Raw genomic sequence first — 15191 nt, forward strand, 5'->3', positions numbered from 1 at the left:
GGAGATGGATAAGGGGTAGGGTCCTGGAAGGGGGTGGTCGGGGGGGGTGGATGGAGGGGGGTCGGTTGGGGACAAGGAGCAGAGGGGTTGGATGGGTTTGGAGGTTCTTAGGGGGGCAGTCAGGGGGCAGGAAGTGGGAGGGGGTGGATAAGGGGTGGGGGGCAGGCTGTTTGGGAGGGGGCACAGTCTTCCCTACCTGGCCCTCCATACTGTTTTGCAACCCCAATGTGGCCCTTGGGCCAAAAAGTTTGCCCACCCCTGTGCTAGTGTAATACCAGTAAGTTACAACAACATGGTGGGAGACAGGACTTTGCTCAGCTCCCAAAGCACCCTATGTTTAATTGCAGAGATGGATTTTTTGCTCAATGCGAGAGCACAAGATTGGCAATTAAGGTTTCCCAGACTCTATTCCTGGCTCTGCCATTGCCAGTTTGTGGCCTTGGGCAAATCACATAACCTCTCTACACATCAGCCTCACTACACTTAAAAACGGATATATACCTATTTGCAGGATGGAAAATTAGTATTTGTGAAGTGCTTTGACTTGGAGATCCTTGATGGTAAGGTGCCACACAGACGAGCTAAGTACCATCCTTGTATTAATAATGGGGCGAAATTGCCCATGGTGGCAGGCATGGTGTACACAGAGCAAGCAGCAGCTCCTGCCTTAAAGGGCTTACCAAGCAAGTAGACAAGACAGACAATGTGTGGGAGGAGGGAAGCAGTAGCATCCCCAACAGAGACAGCGAATCAGTGACTTTGCCCAAGGTCACACAGGGAGTCTGAGCTGGGAACTGAACCCAGATGAGACGGAACCACAAGCCTGAAGCCATCCAAAGACAGGTGCCAACCAGACAAGAAGCAGATCTTGTACTTTCATGTGGCACATGCCCCAGCATCACGAATTCAAGCTAGTCCTGGGCTTGTTTTAGTGGAGTTCAAAAAGCAAGTAGCTCCTGAGCAGAGAATGTTCCTCCCTACTGACGGGCACGTCCACTGCGGTGCTAGAACAAGCTCAGACAGGCCAGAGAGAAAAGGAAGTTAGGGAGTGAGAACGCACATGAACCCTTCAATTGCTGACAATATCCTAAGAAACATGCGGGAAGCCAGGACATAATCCAACAGGGACAAATCTAGACAGTCAAAAAGCAGCAGAGGCTTTTGAACACCTTCTGGCATGTCAATAGCAAGGCCTTTGGCCAGCACTTTACTTCAATACCATTCAATCCTGGGTGTCACCTGTACATTCTATTAGGTCATGTTATGTCCAATTAAGCAATTGACGGGGGGCAGGGGATGCAAAGAATTATCCAGACCAAAACTCATTTAAATAGAAGATTCCTTCCCCCTGTCCTCAGCTGATCAGGCTGAAAAGAGGGGACATCAAATTACCCAGGAGAGGTGAAAGGGTCAGTTACCGCAATAATCAAGCAGGACATTGGAAAGTCTTGTTCTCAGGCAGGGATGCCACTTAGGTAGTTTGTAGATCAGATCAGCTGTTTGACCCTTAGTAAGGCTGGTGCAGGAAGCAGAAACAGTAATGGCCATTGGTTTGTTCTGTTCACAATGAGGTTCTCTAGCACCGAGCAGCTCACGTACACAAAAGAGACTAAGGAGAAAAGTCCTTTAAACAGTTTAGCGTTGGCTTTGGGGGCCAAAGCATTATAACCTTAGCTACTGACTGCAGGGGCACTGCCCTATACAGCAATGTCTAAGGGTACGTCTACACTACGGGACTATTCCGAATTTGCATAAACCGGTTTTGTAAAACAGATTTTATAAAATCGAGTGCGCGCGGCCACACTAAACATTAATTCGGTGGTGTGCGTCCGCGGTCCGAGGCTAGCGTCGGCTTCTGGAGCGTTGCACTGTGGGTAGCTATTCCCTAGCTATCCCATAGTTCCCGCAGCCTCCCCCGCTCCTTGGAACTTCCGGGTTGAGATCCCAGTGCCTGATGGGGCAAAAATCATTGTCGCGGGTGGTTCTGGGTAAATGTCGTTAGTCACTCCTTCCTCTGGGAAAGCAACGGCAGACAAGCATTTCGCGCCTTTTTCCCCTGGATTGCCCTGGCAGATGCCATAGCATGGCAATCATGGAGCTTGTTTTGCCTTTTGTGACTCTCACCATACTAGATGTACTAGATGCCGCTCACAGAGGCGATTCAGCAGTGCTACACAGAAGCATGCTTTTGCTTTTGCATGACAGCAGAGATGGTTACCAGTCATACTGCACCATCCAAACCCTTCCATAAATTGGAACTGAGGATGATTATGGCTACCAGTCCTTTTGTACCATTTGCTGCTGTCATAAGTGCCCCTGGCTGCTCTTAGCCAGGGGCGCAAAAGCCAAAATTGGGAATGACTCCCTGAGTCAATCCCTCCTTTTTGGTATCTAAAAATAGAATCAGTCCTGCCTAGAATATAGGCAAGTGTACTAGATAACCACTGTATCATAGAACCAGAGAGCACAGCTGCTCTGTGTCAGATCCTGCAGAAACTATGATCTGTATGCTATTCACAGGGGGTGCTCCTGTAACAACCCCACCTGTTGATTCCGTTCTTCCCCCAGCCTTTCTGGGCTACCGTAGCATTGTCCCCCCACTTGTGTGATGAAGTAATAAAGAATGCAGGAATAAAAAGACATGGTGACTTGTTAGTGAGAAATGAGTGGAAGGCAGCCTCCAGCTGCTATGATAGTCCAGACAGGACATTAAGCAGTGTGTAGGAGAGAAGCCCAGCATCCCTCTGCTAGTCCAGGGGCAACTGAATCTGTTCTTTACACATGAAGGGTGGGGGCTGATGGAGCTCAGCCCCCTGGTGCTATGATGATGATGGTTACCAGCCATACTGCACCATCCACCATAAAAAATTAGGGCCAGGCGCCCTTGATCGACCTGACGGATGCTAGTCAGCATGGTTACTGCCCCATGTGCCAATAGGCTGATGACGAGGACGGTTACCAGTCCTTTTGTACCATCAGCCACCCATGGCAGGGGGGGAGTGAGGATGTTGGTGTTGACGGCTGCAGCATCGTGTCTATCTGCAGCATTCAGTAAAGATAGGGTGACATGTAAAAGAGTCAGAGGATTGTTTTCCCTTTCGCTTCTGGGGGTGGGTGGGTGGGGGGAGTAGATTGCCAAGCTATGCCCTGACCCACCGCGGACACTGTGTTTGACCCTAGAAGCATTTGGAGCTCAGCCAAGAATGCAAATACTTTTCGGAGGCTGCAGGAACTGTGGGATAGCTTCAGTCCTCCAGTCCATGAGCGTCCATTTGATTCTTTGGCTTTCCGTTACGCTTGTCACGCTGCAGTGCGCTGAGTCCCTGCTATGGCGTCTGTCTGGAGATTTTTAAAAAAGGATTCTGAATTTCATCTTCTGTAACGGAGCGCTGATAGAACGGATTTGCCTGCCCTTACAGCGATCACATCCGCATGGTCCGTGCTGGAGCTCTTTCTTTATTTTGATTTCGGACTGCATCGCCACCCGTGCTGATCGGAGCTCCACGCTGGGCAAACAGGAAATATTCAAAAGTTCGTGGGGCTTTTCCTGTCTACCTGACCACTGCATCCGAGTTCAGATTGCGGTCCAGAGCGGTCACTGCTGCACTGTGGGATAGCTCCCGGAGGCCAATACCGTCGATCAGCGTCCACACTAACCCTAATCCGATATGTTAATACCGATACTAGCGTTACTCCTCTCGTTAGGGAGGAGTACAGAAACCGGTTTAAAGAGCCATTAAAATCGATATATGGTGCCTCCTAGTGTGGACGGTTGTGGCGTTAAATTGGTTTTACGCTCCTAAAACCGGTTTAAACACCTAGTGTAGACCAGGCTTAAGAGACAGCTCTGCTCAGATATCCAGTCAAAATAATTGAACAGCACACCCACAAGAGGGAGGTCTGGCACTTACCGGGATTTTGCTTGGATGCTGCTCTCGGATCTGCTGCACCTCTTTCGAACGATCCGCTGGGAAGGAAAGAGAACAAAGCTTTGAGAAGGAGTCTGAACTAGCGCAGTTGGGCGTTTCAGACCAAAACAAGGCAATATCCATAAGAGCTGAACTCGAAAGAGAGGGATGTGTTGCAGACAGAAGCAGAAATGGACACAATATTTATCAATACAGGGGTCAAACATGCAGAACCATAAGACAGGTAGACACGCTCCAAATGTACAGAAGACCACTTAGCACTTCCACAGTCTTTTATAGCTCCAAAACTTTCTACAATACTAACCACCACTGAGAGGTGAGGATGCATTATCCCACTGCATAAAATGGGGAGACACCCCTAGGTGAAGTGATTTAAGATACACCACAGGGCACTCAGATTTTCAGGGTGAGTATAAAGTCAGGCTCCTAAATCCACGCCTAGCCACCAGCCTGATTTCCAAGAGTACTGAGCACCCAACACCTCCCCCTTGATCTCAACAGAGCTCAGTGCTTTTCCAAGTCAGGCAACAGCCCAAATTTTGAGTCCTAATTTATGAAGGTTTCGACCCTCAGCTTCCTGCCTCACAGGCCCACATTCCATCTACACACTTATGTTGTTTCTCCCAAGGAAGAACTGGCCTCAATTTTGATACCCACTGGCAGGGTTTTAGATGTCACAGCTAGGGTGACCAGATGTCCCAATTTTATAGGGACAGTCCTGATTTTTGGATCTCTTTCTTATATAGGCTCCTATTCCCCCCCCCCCCCCCACCCCCATCCCGATTCTTCACATTTGCTGTCTGGTCACCCTAGTCACAGCCTACTTACACCCAATCTGGCATCCTAAATGATGCTTCTTGGCAAGAACCACTTGTGTCACCATCACAGATTTATAGCTACAAGCACTTTCTGTTGGCCACGAGAGAATTCACTCCCAATCTCACTACTGAAGCAGGACAAAACAGAGAGGAAGAGGTAAAGGACAGGAAATTTTTGCACAAACATCTTCTCCATCTCAGTTCTGTGCCCTTCAAAATCTGATTTCCCACAAGGCGTGGCTCTTATTCCAGTAAAAGCAACAGGCAAAAAGTCAGATTCTTCATTTTTATTTGAGAATTTCAGAGCCGCCTTTGGCTCAGGATGTTCCCCATTCCCTTCAGTACCTTTAGAAACAATGGGACTACCAAAATAGATGCCCCAGACATAGCCACCAAACACACTGCTGGGCAGGCTGGGTAATAGAGGGAGCAATCAATGGAGAACACAGACTCTGGATCAGTTTAGATAACAGAGTGACCACCAGCTCCATCCTTAGGAAAGACTAAACAGCCCATCCTACACCAATCAGCAGGCATGCACGGGATGAAGCAGTTATGTTTCTAATGTTTTTCATCTTTTGGAGCTTTTATTAATGCTTCTGAGAGCCATTTATGGGGCCAAATAAAGCAGGGTGTCATCTTCTAGTGGTATTTCAGTTCCTGGATGGTGAAAATATCACAAGACAACCAGATTTTATGATATTTCACTCCAAAAGTGCATCCCCTTGGGGAAAAATATCCCTTTTATACCCATAAAAATTAAATGTAAATACCAAGATGTTTGGGTTTATTCATATTTATCCAAACACTAAGACAACCCTAGCAACACAACCATTCCACAGACTCTACAGGACAAAGACACCACTGAACCCAGAAATGGATTGGCTGTTTCTCCATTTCAGTTTTGCACTCTTCAGAGTTTGCTTTTCTGCAAAACAAAACAAAAAAAATATGCAATGTAACATTTCCATTTCCCAAGTTACTGCCACACCAGGAAACCCTTTGATCTGCACTAGGTTATGCAGTATGTTAGGAGGAGCCATACAGTACCAGTGTTCCAATTCCAGCAGGATTCAGCACCTCTGGAAAGCAGACCACAAGTGACGAAGGACAGAGCTACAGCCAGTATTGCTGCTTACATTCTGCTCTGCACAGGGAAATACATAAAGGGTCTGGTCCTCATTCTTTGCAGACCTAAAGCTCTTACTGAAGTCAATGGGCGTTGTGCACATGCAAATACAGGATCAAGTCCAAAGTGTATTTGTGCCACAAACAACACTATTTCAGTGTGAGACTCAGACAACTACAAACAACCCCAGGCAGCTGCATACGCCGATTTAGCAAGACTTAAGTCCCCCTTTGAAATCGGTTGCTAAGAGATCATCAGAGAGTCAGAAGGAGAAATGTTCTGTTACGGCAGATTCTGAACGGCGGCATTTTATTATTCCTTAGGACGAGCAATGTAAATAATTTCATTACAGTGTCAGACTAGTGCACTTAGGTCCCCCCACCCCAAGTCAATCAGAAACTTCAGCACATACACCAAGTCTTGTGTGCACTTCAGGCCCCTCTTTATCGGCTGGAGATGATAAAGTCTCTTTCGACTCAATCCTGAAGCAATGGTAATTGATAGGGGACCGAATCCCAGGAAACAGGCAGGAGTTATGGCTGCCCCTTCTACCTGGCAGCAGGGAAGGGGGGCAGTGCCCTTCCTTTGCCAAGATGCATCTCAGTTGCTGCTCCTGAGTTACCAGGTAGCAACAGCATGCCACAGTGGTGCTCTCTCTGCAGGTGGCCCAGAGAGAAGGATGGCCTGGTGGTTAGGGTGCTAACCTGGGCCACTGGAGACCCAAGTTCAATTCTCCACTCTGCAACAGACTGTATGGAACCTTGGCCAAGTCACTTGGTCTTTCTTTGCCTTAAGTCTCCGATCTGTAGAACTGGAACAACAGCTCTGCCCTCCCTCACAGGAGTGTTGTGAGGATAAGAACGTCCATGACCGTGAGAAGCTCAGATACTGTGGTGACAGGGGCCATGTACCTGCATTACAGAGCTGGCTAAGAGGCTGTAGCCTTTCCTCCCAGATCCTGCCTTTGTCACTCGATAATGCACTATACCAGGGGTCTCAAACATGCGGCCCTCGGAGCTCTTCCCTGCGGCCCGCGGAGCTCCCCCAGTTACTTCCTGTCGCCGCCAAACTCCCCTCACCCCCACCCCCCTCCCCGAGTTACTTTCTGTGCCTAAGCTCCCCGCGCGCTGCTCCCCAATGTTTGGGGCCGGGTCTCTCCCCTGGCCCCACCTGCTGCCCCCACGCGCCTCCCCCCAGTGTCTCCCGGCCCCCACTTGCTGCCCCCTCACCGCCGGGGAGCCTGCCCGGGAGCTCACGCTGACTCCACTCCTCCGCTATGCCGGCTTCCGGCATCACCTGCTGCCGCAGGGTCCTAGCGCCCCCCTGCACTAGGGCCAGGGCACGCTGCCCTTCCCCTGCCCTAGTCCTGAGACTCTCCAATGCCCCGAGCCTCTCCAATGCCTCAAACCCCTCACCCTCAGCCCCACAGCCCTCACCCCTGCACCCCCTATCCCCAAACTCCATCCCAAAGCCTGCACCCCCACCCCCTGCCGCAGCCTGGAGCCTGCACCGAGCACAGAGCCTGCACTCCAGACCCCCTCCCCCACCCAAACTCCCTCCCAGAGCCTTAGGCAGTAAATCTAAGTGCGTGTTTTGTCCTTTGAGTGAGGTGCATTACTGAGTGTATATATTTATTAAAACTGCTTGGAAATGACTTCGTCAAAAATAAGAACACTCATGGAAGAAAAGAGTTTTCCAAGACAAATGGGAGAATTTATATTTTTTCACAGAGGTAAAAGATAAAATTCAATGCCTTATTTGTCAGCAAACGATTGCTGTTCCCAAGGAGTATAACGTGCGTCGGCACTATGACACGATGCACCGTGAAAAATATGATGCATTCACCGGAAAAATCCGAGAGGAAAAAGTTCAGCAACTTAAAGCAGCATTTGCCAAGCAAAGAAATTTATTTTCAGGGATTAACAAGTCTAGCGAAGATTCAGTAAGAGCAAGTTTTGTGATAAGCGAAATGATAGCTAAGTCATCGCGACCTTTTACAGAAGGCTTATTCATAAAAGAATGTCGTATGAAGGCCAGTGAAATTTTATGTCCTGATAGGAAGAAAGTTTTTGAAGGCATAAGCTTGTCTGCAAATACAGTTGCCTGCAGGATAACGGATTTAGCTGATAATGTGCAAAAACAATTGATTCAAATGGCAAAAGACTTTGAAGTATTTTCAATTGCTCTTGATGAGAGTACAGATGTATCAGATACCGCACAGTGTGCAGTGTTCATTAGAGGTGTGGACTGCAATTTGAATATAACTGAAGAATTGCTAGACTTAATGCCACTGAAGGGTACCACAACGGGACGTGACATATTTCAAGGATTGGAAGAGTGCATTGAAAAAGCTGCGCTGCCATGGAACAAACTCGTATCTTTGGCTACGGACGGTGCGCCATCAATGTGCTCTGAAAACATTGGTGTGGTTGGATTATTGAAGACCAAACTGAACAGCCTCAATATACCAGGAATTAGCTTCACCAGTATACATTGTATTTTGCACCAAGAAGCCCTGTGTAGTAAAAGTCTACAAATGAAAGAAGTTATGGATGTAGTCGTTAAAACTGTTAATTTTATACGTGCACAAGGGCTGAATCACAGACAGTTCACTTCTTTTCTAGCAAGTATGGACAGTGAATATGAGGAACTTCTGTATCACACTCAAGTTAGATGGCTGAGTCGTGGAAATGTTTTGAAGCGTTTTTTTGCACTTAAAGAGGAGATTGATTCCTTCATGAAAATGAAAAACAAGGAGGTTCCACAGCTTGCTGATTCCACTTTTATCTGCAACCTTGCTTTTCTAACAGATGTAACTGATCACCTGAATGCACTGAACTTGAAACTTCAGGGTAGAAAACGGGTGATAACACAGATGTATGACAGTATTAAGTCATTCAAAGTCAAGCTTACTTTATGGGGGAAACAGCTGACTGCTGGCAATTTGGTCCATTTCTCAACTCTGAATTCCTTAGGAAAAGTTGAACCCAAATCCTTGAAAGAATATGCAGAGATCATTTCTAACTTACACAAACAGTTTGATGTGCGGTTTAAAGATTTCAAGGCACTTGAACCACATTTTCAACTTTTTTCCACACCATTTGCTGTTGAAATTGACAATGTTGCAGAGGAAATGCAGATGGAGTTAGTGGAGCTTCAGTGTGACACGATTTTGAAGCAGAAGTATACAGATGTTGGAATTCCAGAATTCTACAGGTTTCTTTCACAAGAAAGATTTCCCATGTTATTCTCTGCTTCTGCAAGGATAATGGCAATGTTTGGAAGTACATATATATGTGAACAGTTTTTCTCTTCCATGAAGATTAACAAATCTGTGTTAAGGTCAAGGCTCACTGATGAACATTTGCAAGCAACACTGAGATTGGTTTCGTCTCAGGATATCAAACCTAATATTGATGCTCTGGTTGATGCAAAACGCTGCCAGCTAAGTGGCCAAAAATGAAATGACTGTCAAAATTAGCACTGACGTTTCACATTACAGTTAAAGAAGTTAATAAAAAAGTTAATAAATTGACTTTTAATAGCATACTATATTTTAATACTATACTACTATATTACTCTTCATTTTTTTTTCTGCCTACCTCCAGGCGCTTCCCGCCGCCAAACAGCTGTTGGTGGCGCTTAGCACTTTCCAGGAGGGAGGGGGGAGGAGCGGGGAGCCGCGCGCTTAGGGGAGGAGGTGGAGAAGAGACAGGGCAGGGGCGGGGCCTCATGGAAGGGGTGGATTGGGGGTGGGGCCAGGGGCAGCAAGGGGGCGTGTCAGTGATGCGGCCCTCGGGCCAATGCACTAGTCCTCATGCGGCCCTCGGGGTCATTTGAGTTTGAGACCCCTGCACTATACCAAGGGCTACCCAGCGGGCACCACAGAGAGGCTTCAGCTAGCGCTGGGAGCTGCTCCCCATTCCAAGTAAGCAGGCAGGCTCCTGCGTCACCCTCATGCTGGGCTTTGCTGGATGTCCCTTCACTTTGGGATGAAATTCCAAGGGCTGGTGGTCACAACCTACAGAGCCTGCAAGGTCTAGCGGCAGATTAGTTAAGAAGTCATCTCTATCTTTATGTCCCATCATGTCTCGACTGCTGTCAGTCCCTGGAACAGATCACTTCAGGGTCTGCTCAATGCTGCGCCCTTTCCTCTGTCAATTCACCAGGCTTCAGGGTACAGTATAAAGCACACCTGTTTAACAGGCGTTTGGATGAGTTTTCACATGGCAGAGTGGAAAGATGTGCCAGCTATGGACAGCAGCCACTGAGTGAAAGCAGCAAGTGCCATCAGACTTCTGTAGACAGGTGGCGGTGTTTGTTAACTGCAGTTAAGTAATGCAAGGATCCCAGACAATTTTTCCTTGACCTACATGTCACCAAACCGGAAACCTTTACATTATCAGAGCTGCAACACCACCCTCTTTCCTGGACCTCTCACTGAAGGGACATGCCAGCAGCTCTGCAATGCTCCTGGCATCAACAAGAGAAGCACCAAACTCAGATGTCACGGAGACTCCTGAGCGAAACATTAAGATCCTGAGCACACAAGCTATGAGTGAAAGAGCAGCCTGTTTCCTTGCTCACACATACATTAATAATTAGGAGGCTAGACCTTTGGATAGCTTCATGGCATAAGAGTTCAACATGGCAACAAGATGAACACACAAGCTTCCGATTGGTTCTCCCAGGTCAGACTTTACTGCTAGAGCCCCTTGGAAGCCAGGAATATTCTTGTAACATTACATAAACGAGGAAAACGGCTTATTTCTCTTCCAACTGCCGCTTCAGCAGCGTTTGCAGAGTGCACAAAATGAAGTAATTCGGAGAACAAGCAAGAAGACAATGCCAACTCAGGGCAGGGCTGGAATGCAGGGGTGATACAAAAGTGTTAAGTTTTCAAGGAATGATTGAATTTCAATGGAAAAAAAAAGGGTAGGTTGCTCCCTCTGCAGAGAATACTAAAGCAGCAGTGTTGTGCTAAGAGAAGGGAGACGGGTTCTAAAACAAACGTTTAAAGTGACCTATACTTCCATTGTCTAAACTGACTGAAGTGTAAAATAAAAAAAGTCAACAGCCCATCCAGAAATAGGGAGCATCAAATCTGGATGTTTCAATTCTTTCCATTTTAGTTTGCTGACGGCCGTCAGAAACACTGGGAAGAGGTCAGTTATTTTTAAACTGAGTATTTTAAACTTATTGCTACAATGGGATGCACAGACCCTGTCTCTGGGCTTGCCAGGGTCACAGGGACCTGCAATCAATGCAAAAGCACTTAGGGAGCAGGGGTCATGTGACTGGTCAAATCAGCTCCTGGAGTCAAACAGATTCTCATGCAATTTCATTTTTAGACACAAGTAATGTTTAGCCCTCAAGGCTGTGGAGAAAAGCCGGGGGGCGGGGGGGCGGGATGACTTGCGTGTGCCCCAAGAGCTCAAAAACCAGAACGTAAATAATTAACCCCCAATTTATTTTCTTCTTAAAAAGTCTCATGGACTTTAAGCCAATCTTGTTATTTTGGGGGCCAGACGTGATTTTTTTAATGTTTAGGGGTGGCAAACCTACATTTGTGGCTTTGCTCATAAATAATGAGCCAGGCCACAAATAAGTCATGCAACCCAAATTCATGTCACTATAATCATTGTCTCACCCCATTCCATCACGTATTCGCCCTAACAGTATATACAGAATACACACAGGCACTATACATATATTTGTGTTTTTACACCAACACAAAATCCCTATAACTAATTTATAGCCATATAAATACTATATGCTCCAGTATGCATTTTAAAATATGAACAGAGACGGTACATTCTGAAAAGCACTTCTGGATCCATTTAGATGTGAGGAATTACAGAAACATGCAGTCATTATTATTAATATACCTCTGAAAAGGAGTCAATCTATCCCTCGAGGGTTCTGCACTAAGTTGTGGCTAAGCGACATCTGCTCAGTGTAGTTGAAGCTTTACTGCTCCATTTTTCTCACACAGCCACATAAAAGCTTAACCTAGATAAGTTACTGGAGACCGGAGGAAAACGCTCACCTGCAGAAGGCTATTTACAAAATGCTGCCACATGAGTCAGGCAGCCTGAAATCAGGAGGGATGAATGAAGGGAAGCAGATACAGACTGGAATTAAATCCATCATCCACTTGTGGCTATTACCTTTCTCAGTGGAAAGTGATTAGACTGCAAGCAGAAGGGATAGGAAAGAGTAAAAGAGCAGAAAACAACAGGAGGGCACGCGGTGGTACCGGGAGCATCACAAGTCCTGATTCTCAGCAATTAAATAAATAGTCTCCCATTGACTTGAAAGGGACGTGGATCAAGATTTGAAAATATAAACCTTCCTCTTGGTTAGTTTCAAGTGCTGGCAATCAGCCAGCAAAGAGCTGGAAGCATCTAGGCTCATCCTAGGAAAAGGATGAGTGTGTGATGCTCAGATAGGTAAAAAACCACTAGATTTTCAACCAGAAACAGATTTTTCCTAATATATACATTCATTCCTCTCACCAAATCCCCACACACCTCAGCACAAGAGGCAGCATGGAACTAATCTGTGCAGCAAACAGCTCTGCTTCCCATGGGAAAGTGGGAAGCAAAGAAAGCTTAAGACATGGATGGGCTGTGGAACAAGACGACAAATGTTTGGAAAACCAAAGTTGGAACACACCACCTCCAGCCCATCTTGCTAAGCAGGGATGACAAGAGCCTGGAAATGGAGTTTGCTACAGCTTGGCTGGGCTCTGGGCTGACCCGAATGGACTGTGCTTTAACCTTCAGTTCTCCATGCTACCCTAAGGACAGCCAGTGGTGTGTGCCAGGTGAAAATGCTGCCTGGGTGTCCCTGTAAATACTTGGTGAGGTGCATTAATCCCTGCAGCGTGGGCCAAGTCTCTCCCAGGAGTCTGTCTCAGTTGGTGAGCTGCTGAAGCCCTACAGGTTTAGGCTCAGGGGATGGTGAAACCCTGAAGGAAGAGTGAGACCCCTTGGGGGTCTGTCACATTGAAGGGGTTCCTCCAAGAGGCTGTTCCAAAGCTTGGGGCATTGCACTGCTCCTGTAGATCTGTGACACTGTCCAACCCACCCCAAACACCCCTCCCCGAGGGCCCAGCACAGGGTTCGCATTAATTCCATTGGGTCATATCCAATGCTGCCACCTGACATGTTATGAGAAGCTTTAGTCTGAACAATGGTTGGCACAGAATCCTGGTCACTAAGTGATGGGGTGACTCGGTGTGCAGGCAGAGCAAAATATTCTGAAGACACATTTTATAGCTATGTTAACCCCAGAGACTTTGGCTGACGAAATGAGAAACCAGGAGAAACAGTGTTTGAATTGGGTTTGGATAATTTACAAGAGTGCTCTGGGTACAGATTAGCTGGGCCTTCACTTAGTCGTTATCATCGTTCCTATTTCAAGAAAAGGGGAAGAGCAAATTCCCTCCCAGAAAAACAGACAACGGTTGTCATCTGCAAGTGCCTCCCTGTAGCTTTTGCTGGCCTGCTTCTCAGTCTCTTTATTTTCAAGATATTTATAAACTTAAGTTACTTCTTCAAAGCAGAAAACTACTTCCAAACAGACAGCTTTAAAAAACTTACTAAATATCAAGAGCAAAACAAACAGTAGCACAGAGGCCCAGTACCTAGGACAGCTTATAACTAATGGACAAAGAAACCATTTTAAGCACACGCAAGCTCAAATCCACATATGCAAAAACTCACATTTGGTAATTGCTAGAAAGGATCTGAACTATTTGCTTTGCACACAAATATGCCAGCCTGCATGTACACATTTGCAGGGCCTATTCTGGGGAAACCACTGAAAAATCCAGCCTTTAAGTCTCAAGTTTACTCTTTTTTTTTTTTTTGGCCTTTGCAACACATCTCTAAGCCATCTTACTGAGCACAAAAGGCATCAAATAATTTCTGTACAACTTATGATCACCAATATACTTATACAGCACTTTTCATCCATGGACCATACTTTACAGAGGTGACATCTGTCTCCAAGATGGAGAAACAGACAATGATGCCACTTCTCCTATGGCACACACTAAGCCAGTAGCAGAGGCAGAAACAGTTCCCAAGTCTCCGGCCTCCTAGCCTGGAGCCATTCATTGGATCACCCTTTCTCTGCTGCTGAGTCACTGGAGCAGTAGATCTGTCTGACAGCAACATACGCCTACCAAGAAGAAATGACAGACATGCAAGACTTATTTTTCCTGGCAGTCATATTTGTAGTTTGTGTCCTGTGCTCTTGTTAGTTATCAGACAGTCTTCTGGAACATGGATATTGATTTAACTGGAATGAGAGAGATTTGTTAGTTTTTCTTGTACTCAGTATTTTGCTAGCATCATTAATCAACCTTGCATCAAACAACATAAAACCGTGGCAGAGACAACCTCCATCGTCACCGCTATGAACAGATCTATATAAACAAGTGTGGCTTTAAAACTCTGTGCTCAACTAAGGTCCTGCCTAAACTGAAAGTAACAGTGAGCCTTGCTCCAACTAATCAAGCTATTTCTCTATAGCAGTTTTCAGTGTGCACATGTGCAATATATATAAAGCAAGGGAAAGCTAATTCAAAGACAGGAGAACTACATTTAGTACTCACCATTCCTCCAAGCCATCTCCTTGAACCTCACCATGGGAAAACCTGTCCCGGTTAGCAGGATCCTTATCACTCCACACAGGGAAGAATTTGACCCTACGTGCTTCCTGTATCAACAGCTGCCTTTTCACCAAACAAAAATAAAAGAAGGGTTTGGATTCCCAATGCTTAAGGCTGATGATCAGCCAGAGAAACGGATCTGGGATGGGAACATGTGATCCACAGCCCAGAATGTGGCTAAGGAAGTCTGATGTGATTTGTTGATGTGGCTATCACCTTGCTCTGGTTGCCCCCTGCAGGATGTATGTGAGAGAACCAAGGCGGATGAGGTAATATCTTTTATTGGACCAACAGATTACATCCATTATTGCAACAATGTAATAAACCATAAATGCATTACAACAATCTGTAACCCAACACTCCCTTTCTGTCCTATGACTAGGGCCCTACCAAATTCACAGTCCATTGTGGAACTCCTTACCTGAGGAGGTTGTGAAGGCTAGGACTATAACAATGTTTAAAAGGGAACTGGATAAATTCACGGTGGCTAAGTCCATAAATGGCTATTAGCCAGGATGGGTAAGAATGGTGTCCTTAGCCTCTGTTCGTCAGAGGATGGAGATGGATGGCAGGAGAGAGATCACTTGATCATTGCCTGTTAGGTTCACTCCCTCTGGGGCACTTGGCATTGG

General features: G+C 46.4%; 1 protein-coding gene across 1 annotated transcript in view; it reads right to left on the reverse strand.

The window, feature by feature from the left end:
• The window catches only part of MAP1LC3A (microtubule associated protein 1 light chain 3 alpha), a 37622-nt gene that overhangs the window by 16272 nt on the left and 6159 nt on the right, over window positions 1–15191 (reverse strand). Inside the window, exon 2 of the mRNA XM_044986023.1 lies at window positions 3912–3967. Coding sequence (XP_044841958.1) covers window positions 3912–3967 — 56 coding nt within the window. The remainder of the gene's footprint in view (window positions 1–3911; window positions 3968–15191) is intronic.

This window comes from Mauremys mutica, chromosome 13 (assembly GCF_020497125.1).
Source record: "Mauremys mutica isolate MM-2020 ecotype Southern chromosome 13, ASM2049712v1, whole genome shotgun sequence".
In the NCBI taxonomy this organism is placed as follows: Eukaryota; Metazoa; Chordata; order Testudines; family Geoemydidae; genus Mauremys; species Mauremys mutica.